This window comes from Panicum virgatum, chromosome 1K (assembly GCF_016808335.1).
Source record: "Panicum virgatum strain AP13 chromosome 1K, P.virgatum_v5, whole genome shotgun sequence".
NCBI lineage: Eukaryota > Viridiplantae > Streptophyta > Magnoliopsida > Poales > Poaceae > Panicum > Panicum virgatum.
Window position 1 is genome coordinate 30,415,793 of NC_053136.1, and position 9,118 is coordinate 30,424,910.

A 9,118-nucleotide genomic window follows, 5' to 3' on the forward strand; every position below is an offset into this window, starting at 1 on the left:
ATTAAACCACCATAAGGAGTCATTTTGCTAAATTTCAAAACAGCTTCAGCTCCATCGAAAAAATCGTTTCACCCTAGGAGCGGAAATCAAAGCTGCTTTTGGAGCAACCATAGCCTTGCCAAACAAATTGTATGTCGGTGGTCCTAGCACTATGCGTTACTCGGTCAAGCAAGTCAGTCCGCTTCATTAGTCCAAGTCACCGTCAACAAAGACGGAAAGAGGTGAGTCAAATTGACGATTGCGAAGATGAGAGTCAGTCCACACCAGCTAGTTGTTCGTTGTTCCTAGTCACCATCAACGCAGCAGGTGAATGGACTAGTTGCAGTGTCAGTTTGTTTTTATGCGCCTCTTTGCAGTCCTTTGAGCTTTGACAAGAAAATACAACACAGTTTCAGAAAGATCAAAGCTCTTGCCCATCACGCAGAGCTGCCTACCTCAGGGGAGAGAGACAGAGAGTGAAAGAGAAAGAGAGAACCATCCAAATGGAGACTCTGCTTTCTTCAGTCCTGAGCGAGGTGATGGCTCGATCCATAAACTTCATCCTCAGCAAGGCCTCGCCGCCGGCGGCGCCGGCCTTGGAGGACAGTCTGCCGAGGGCTCTCCTCCGGGCACAGGTCATCGTCGACGAGGCCACGGGACGGCACGTCACGAACCAAGCCATGCTCCTGCAGCTGGACATGCTGCGAGACGCCGTGCATAAAGGCAGCTACGCGCTTGACAGCTTCAGGTACCAGCCTCACGCCGCGGAGCACGACGACAGAGGTCAACCTGTTCGCCGTAGCTCCCTGTTCGTAGCGAATTGTGCGAAAATTCCCCGTTCCTCCCGTGGGAGCACGAGGATCCTGGCGCAACTACGCGAGGCGCTCGATCGGCTGATCTCCATGGTAACCGATGCGGACGTGCTGGTCCTGCTCCTGACGAGCTACCCTCGCCGGTACCGGCAGCCCTACGGCATGCACCTCATGCTGGATAACTGCATGTTCGGCCGCCAGATGGAGACTGAACATGTCATCAGCTTCCTGCTGCACGCACAGCCATCCCATGGTGCTGAAGAACCGGAGGTCCTCCCGATCGTCGGTCCTGGCAGGGTCGGCAAGACCACCCTCGTCACTCACGTCTGCAAGGACGAAAGAGTCCGCGATCGCTTCGCAGAGATCGTGCTCCTGACCGACCTCCACTTCACGGATGCAGAGCTGGCTGCTTTGGGACACAGATGCTCATCAGAGAGAAATGGTAATAACCGTGGCTCCAACTCGAACAGTAGGGATGGGAAATTTCTGATCGTGGTTGAGGTTGCCGGGGATTTCAACGAGGACGCGTGGAGCAGGCTGTACTCCGCGTCCAAACGGTGGGCGCCACTTGGCAGCAAGATCATAGTCACGAGCCGGTCCGACAAGATCACCAAGGTCGGGACGACGCGGCCTCTAGCTCTCAAGTTCCTGCCGCGCGAGGCGTACGGGTACTTCTTCAGGACGCTCGCGTTTGGGGGCGCCGATCCCGGGGCGCACCCGGGGCTCGCGAGCATGGCCATGGAGGTGGCCGGGAGCACGGACTGGGCTTTCATCAGCGCGCACATCACCGTGTTGCATTGATCTCTTTCCTAATAGACTCAACGGTCTATTAGGACCTTGATTTGCGTCCTGATCGGGGCGCCTAACCTTAATAGTTGGTGGGCCCCCGCTGCACAACGCTAAATAAAGAGGGGTGAAGGGGCCGGGACACGGGGAACGAAGATCGTCGCGCCGCGCCGTCAGTACCCTCTCCCACATTCTAAACCCTAGCCAATCTAGAGGGTGCGCTGGAGCAGCGGGAAGCTTCACCGCCGCCGCCATCGACGCTGATCCATCGGCGTCGTTGCCATCGCCCTCGACTTCGACGTTACGCTCACGACACCACTGCGCCGCTCGTCGCTGCCTTAGAGCAGATCGTCATCAGCGAACCAGAGATGGCCGCCGGATCGAGCTCAAACGCTAGTGGTGATGGTCTCTCTCTCTACTCTCTCACTGTGTTCCTTCATATACCGCTTATGCAATAGATCTAGAGACTTTTGCACTTGATGTAAGGAAAAGAAAAGAAATCCTACTCGATTTATGCACTGTGTCGATCCTAGAAGTGTAACAATGGTATCAATCGCCTACACACGTGTAGATCGAGGTCAGGAAAGATAGTTTCGAGTGCGAATCGAAACAACAGTCAAAGAAAAGCAACACGATCTCGGATCGAAAAGTTTCAAACCCTATCATTCGAACTCGAATTGATAGAATCAAAGCAAGAACAGAGAGAATCGATGGCAAATCACGTTCAACAGTGAAACCCTAACCCTAACTCTAGAGGAAAAGGGACGCCGGACTTACTTGGTCTATGCGTCACCCATGGCCGCACTTGTGCGGGACGGATGAGCGCCGTCCTCGCCAAGGGGGCGCACCACAGCAAGCAGCCGCTCGCCGTTTCGGGACGCCGAGGGCACGAGCACGCGCGCGAGGGCTCAGGGCACCGCCGCCAGGCCGCTCGACGGCGGCGCGCTCTCGCACGGGCGGAGCGCGCGCGCCGGCGAGGGGGCCAACGGCGGCGCCGGCCACGCTCTTCCTCAGTCGCCATGGACGCTCGGGTCGCCGTTGCGTCGCGTGGAGAGAGAAAGGGGGAGGGAGAGAATGATGCTAGGGTTTGGGGCGCGGCGACGGCGACGCGGGTTTTGTTCTGGCGAAAACTGCGGACGACCGTCCGATCGCGATCAACGGCCGCGAGAGCGTCTTGCCTTCTAGGCCGGCAAGCAGCCCATGCGGGCGGGGAGGGGGACGCCGCGGCGGGCCGATTCGGCGGCCCGGCCGTTGGCTGTCGGGCCTCAGGCCCAAGGAAAGGTGGCCGAGTAGGCCGCGGGCCGGTTTTTGCTCCTGGGCCGCCTAAACAGTGTTTCGTTTTATTGTTTTTCTATTTCTTCGGAAGCAATTTCAATAGTTTTTGAATGGTTTTGATTATAGTTTGATCTCTATTCAATTTTGCACCAACGTGTTTATTGTTTAGAGATAAAAGTTTATAGTTTTGCTTCTGGAAATAGAAATTCCTACATGTTTCCGCTGCTAAGTTTATATAGTTGCTTTTATACTTTAATTCGAACCAACGAGACAATTAAAGTTTAAGAGCATGGTTAAAAGGTTATTTTTGAGGATTATGGTATTGTTAATTTTCTGACCAACGTTGTTAATTACAATACTGTAATTTCATAGTTTTGTGCATTTATTTCTATTTCTGCCCAACGGTGATATAGATTTATTTGCATAAACAGTTGTATGTTCTATTTTTTGACCAACGTTGGAATTATTACATACAATTGTTGTTATTATGTTCTCACTATTTTTTTGAAATTTTCAGCGGGGATGAACTTGATGGGATTCATCAGTCACATCCCGACTCTAAAAGGAGACAACTATGGCGAATGGATCAAGAAGGTTGATCTTGCTTTCGTCTGTGGAGAGGTGGATGAGATGATCACCACTCCAAAGCCCACTGAGCCACCGGCTCCAGTGAGAGGGGAATCTGACACTGATGCTGAGTGGCAGGAAAAGCAAAGGGACTATGCTCACATAAAGATGGCTTATGATCTCCAAAAGATAAAGTGGAATAATGCCAACAAGAAATATGTGGCAGTGATAAAGAACACAATTGATCCTATCATTCTGGGTTCAATTGGAGAGTGTGATTCAGCTGCAGAGTACCTTGAAAAGATAAAGAACCAGTTTACTGGTTCTTCAAAGACATATGCCACACAGATCATAGAGCAGTTGGTGACAAAGAGGTACTATGGCAATGCCGGTACCATAAGAGATCATATCATGGGGATGTGCGCCTTGAACTCCAAGCTCAAACCAATGAACTTGGATCTCAAGGAAGAGTTTATGGTGCATCTGGTGTTCGCCTCTCTGCCAAAAGAGTTTGCAACATTCGTTGTAAACTATAACTCACAGCCAGAGAAGTGGAACATGGAAAAGGTAATTGCCATGTGTGCACAAGAGGAAGATAGACTCAAGAAACAAAATGGTGGGTCTGTCAATTTTGTGCATAATAACAAGAAAAGACCTTTCCATGCTGCTTCTTACTCTAAAGCTAAAGACAAAGCCCCTATGCCACAGAAGTATCAGCAACAGCATCAGCAACAGCGCACTCCAGCTCAAGATGAGTGCTTCCACTGCTTTGACAAAGGGCATCGTAAAACAGATTGTCCCGCTTATTTAAAGATGATAATGGCAAAGAATTGTGAGAATGTAATTTCATTTATTAATGAATCCCTGTATTTAAAGTTTTCTAAATCTACTTGGTGGATTGATTCTTTTGCAACTGTGCATGTTGCAAATTCTTTACAGGGATTCCATTCGACAAGGACTACGCAAAGAAGCGAAAGACACATTAAAGTCGCGAACGGAGTACAAGCAGATGTTGAAGCTGTTGGCGATGTCTCCATCGAGCTAGTTAATGGTTTCATACTTGTATTAAAAGATGTTTTATTTGTTCCTTCGCTTCAAAGAAACTTGATAAGTGTATCACGTTTAGACACAGATGGTTTTGGTTGTCATTTTGCGAATGGCAAATGTGAACTATGGTTTGATAATAATTGTATTGGTGATGCCGTCCTTTACAATGATCTTTATTTATTATCTATGCGTGATAAAGTGCATTCTGTATGTAATGTGAATGTGAATGAATCATTGTTAGAGAAAGAAACAAAGAAAAGAAAGAGAACTCAAGATACTTCATCGAAATTATGGCACTGTCGTTTAGGCCATATTTCGAGGGGGAGAATTGAAAGATTAGTGAAGAGTGAAATTCTTCCACAGTTAGAGTTCTCTGATCTTGAACAATGCATCGAATGCATTAAAGGAAAATTTGTAAAGCAAATTAAAAAGGGTGCCAAATGAAGTGCAGGAATATTAGAAATAATTCACACTGATATATGTGGACCGTTTCCTATGAAAAGTATGGATGGCTATGATTCGTTCATAACATTCACAGACGATTACTCCCGCTATGGTTACATTTATCCAATTAAAGAAAGATCTGAAGCATTGGATAAATTTAAAATATTCAAAGCTGAGGTTGAAAATCAGCTTGACAAAAGAATTAAAATAGTAAGATCAGACCGTGGAGGGGAGTACTACGGTCGACATACCCTTATGGACAAGTTCCTGGACCTTTTGCGAGGTTTTTATAGGAAAATGGTATAGTTGCCCAATACTCTACATCGGGGGAGCCTCAGCAAAATGGAGTAGCTGAAAGGCGCAACCGTACACTAATGGATATGGTGCGCAGTATGATGAGTTATTCCACATTGCAATTGAATCTGTGGATGGAGGCGTTAAAAACCGCCATCCATATTCTCAACAGAGTGCCAAGCAAATCGGTGCCCAAAACGCCGTATGAGTTATGGACAGGAAGAGAACCCTCACTGACTCACCTACGGGTATGGGGGAGCCCAGCTGAGGCTAAAGTGTTTAATCCAAATCTTGGAAAACTGGATCCCAAAACTGTGAGCTGCCATTTTATAGGCTATCCTGAAAAGTCGAAAGGTTTTCGTTTCTACTGCCCAGACAGACATACAAAGTTTGTAGAAACGAGACATGCTGTCTTTCTAGAAAGTGAAATGATCAGGGGGAGCATGGTACCTAGAGAAATAGACCTTGAGGAGAAGCGGGTGTATGTGCCTACTCCTATGATTCAAGAGCCATTTTTCTCACTACCTGTTGATGCTGCACCAAAAGTTCCTGAAATAGTGACGCCAGTACCTTCTTCGGTTGTTGCTGCGCCAACTATTCCAGTTATTACGGTGTCAACACCTGTCGCAACTCCACCCATACCAACAGTGAGCGAAGGTTTGGAACCTGTCATCCAGGAACCGCCTGAACCCGCAGTTGGACATGAGGAGGAGGAGCTACAGCCCCCTATGGAAAATGTGCCAGAAGTTGAGGCACATAATGTGCCACAAGCAGTGGCCCTTAGAAGGTCACAAACAGAAAGAAGGTCGGCTATTTCTAGCGATTATGAAGTTTATAATACAGAAGAGGTTCATATGGAGGGTGATCCCACTTCATATGAAGAAGCCATGAGAAGTATTCACTCATCTAAATGGCTGGAAGCTATGAAGGATGAGATGAAATCAATGAGTTCCAATGGTGTTCGGGACTTAGAGAAAATTCCTAAAGGAGCCAAAACAGTAGGCTGTAAATGGGTTTATAAGATAAAACATGACTCCAAAGGGAATGTAGAAAGGTTCAAAGCACGACTCGTGGCAAAAGGCTTTACGCAAAGAGAAGGGATAGACTATAACGAAACATTTTCTCCGGTTTCGTGTAAAGATTCCTTCAGGATTATAATGGCATTGGTGGCACATTATGACTTAGAGTTACATCATATGGATGTAAAGACGGCATTCCTTAACGGAGATTTGTATGAAAATATTTACATGGCACAACCAAAAGGTTTTGTCGTGAAAGGAAAAGAACATATGGGGTGTCGCTTAAAGAAATCCATTTATGGATTAAAGCAAGCCTCTAGGCAGTGGTATTTAAAGTTTGATGAAACCATAAGAAAATTTGGGTTTAAAGAAAATGAGGAGGACAATTGCATTTATGCAAAGTTCAGAAGTGGAAAATTTATTTTCCTGATCCTATATGTGGATGACATTCTACTTGCTAGTAGTGATGTTGGTCTGCTACTGGAGACAAAGAAATTCTTGTCCTCAAACTTTGATATGAAAGATCTCGGTGAAGCTTCATTTGTTTTGGGAATTGAAATTCACCGAGATAGAACAAAGGGGGTATTAGGACTGTCACAAAAGGCATACTTAGAAAATGTTCTAAAGAAATACAGTATGCATATGTGCAAGCCTTCACCTGCTCCAATAGTCAAGGGTGATAGATTTGGGAAATTTCAATGTCCCAGGAACCAGTATGAGATCGATCAAATGAAAGCGGTTCCATATGCTTCAGCTGTCGGAAGCCTACAGTATGGTCAAGTTTGTACACGACCTGACTTAGCATTTGTTACCGGGATACTTGGCAGATATCAAAGTAATCCAGGACAGGCACACTGGATCATAGTAAAGAAAGCATTACGTTATGTGCAAGGCACAAAAAGCCTCATGCTAACATACAGAAAATCCGATTCCCTAGAGATAGAAGGGTACTCAGATGCGGATTTTGCGGGGGACATTGATGACCGAAAGTCCACGACCGGTTATGTGTTCACACTCGCAGGAGGAGCTATATCGTGGAAAAGCTCCAAACAAAGCGTCACTGCATCATCGACGATGTACGCTGAATTTGTGGCATGTTATGAGGCCTCGGGGCAGGTTGAATGGTTAAAGAAATTCATACCCGGTTTAAAAGTGGTAGACAACATTCAAAAACCACTCAGAATGTACTGCGACAATGAACCAGCAGTGTTTTATGCTCACAACAATAAGTCAAGTGGTGCTGCCAAACACATTGACATAAAGTTTTATGTTGTTAAGGAGAAAATCCAGAATCACTCTATTACACTCGAGCATATAAGTACAAAGAAAATGATTGCGGATCCGCTCACTAAAGGCTTACCACCCAATGTGTTCATGGAACACATAGCCGGCATGGATTTAAGGGAAAGCCTGTGATTTCTGGAAAACAAAAGGGCCCAAAAGATAAAGAATTTGTTTCAAAACAGTGATGTGTATGGTAGCTGTTGAGTCCATCGGTCTTGGACCGTGACGATAAAGCATGCTCTATTCATTAATCTGTGATGGAACAACTAAAGGAAAAAGTTTCAAGTTAAAGTATAAAGTTAAAAGAACAAAGTGAGATCAATGGGGAGAATGTTGGATTGATCTCTTTCCTAATAGACCCAACGGTCTATTAGGATCTTGATTTGCGCCCTGATCGGGGGCGCCCAACCTTAATGGTTGGTGGGCCCCGCTGCACAGCGCTAAATAAAGAGGGGTGAAGAGGCCGGGGCACGGGGAACGAAGATCGTCGCGCCGCGCCGTCAGTACCCTCTCCCACATTCTAAACCCTAGCCGATCCAGAGGGTGCGCTGGAGCAGCGGGAAGCTTCACCGCCGCCGCCATCGACGCTGATCCATCGGCGTCGTTGCCATCGCCCTCGACTTCGACGTTACGCTCACGACACCACTGCGCCGCTCGTCGCTGCCTTAGAGCAGATCGTCATCAGCGAACCAGAGATGGCCGCCGGATCGAGCTCAAACGCTGGTGGTGATGGTCTCTCTCTACTCTCTCACTGTGTTCCTTCATATACCGCTTATGCAATAGATCTAGAGATTTTTGCATTTGATGTAAGGAAAAGAAAAGAAATCCTACTCGATTTATGCACTGTGTCGATCCTAGAAGTGTAACACACCGCCCGCGTCCTGAGGGGCAACTTGGACGCCCGCTTCTGGGGCAAGGTCCTGGCCCACTACAGGGAGTTCATCGACAGGCATGGCTCCAGATTTGGTGGCAACCCATTTGCTACCCTGAACCAAGAGGGGCCTGCACTTCTCGGAAGAATGGGTCGGGCTTTCGCGGATCTCATGGTCCGCCACCACTACCGGTGGAGGTTCCGGATGTAATGGCGGTGCAATGGCTGGATTTGCTGAAGTTCGAAGTGAGGTTGTTAGGGCCCAGGGGAAGTTTCAGTTCGTGTGGACTTCTCCAATACCACCCCACTACAGCCACATCTACACTTACGAGATTCTAGGGAGGAAGTCAGCAGCCGCCAAGAGGAAGCGTTCTGGGGAAAATGATGTCGCACTTTCTTAATTAATTTCTGTTCCTTAACTACACAGGAGATATTCAGAGCTGTTTTGAGAGGTGACAAAAGTGGTTAGATTGTTTCGTTGTATATTAAAAAATTACAAACTTATAATTAGACTGACTGTGGTGTGGTACACTAGATAGTGTACTACTGACCTATATATGTAAAGTATAAGTGATTATTCAAGTTCATGGGAAAAATACAGTTGTTTGTTTGATTCTGTAATAATATTTCATTCCATTTTCATTATTCTTGCACGAAAGCACTACTGGACCTTCATTTAGCTTAGTAAATTAAATTAATTCAAATAAATAGGGAAAATATGAAATGAGATACCGCAGGGA

The 9,118-nt window shown here is 46.8% G+C and overlaps 1 protein-coding gene across 1 annotated transcript; it reads left to right on the top strand.

The window, feature by feature from the left end:
• Window positions 1-518: 518 nt before the first annotated feature.
• Window positions 519-1,592, top strand: LOC120654463. The gene has a single exon (XM_039932001.1). It carries the CDS (start codon window positions 519-521, stop codon window positions 1,590-1,592), a length of 1,074 nt encoding a protein of 357 aa, XP_039787935.1.
• Window positions 1,593-9,118: the final 7,526 nt, after the last annotated feature.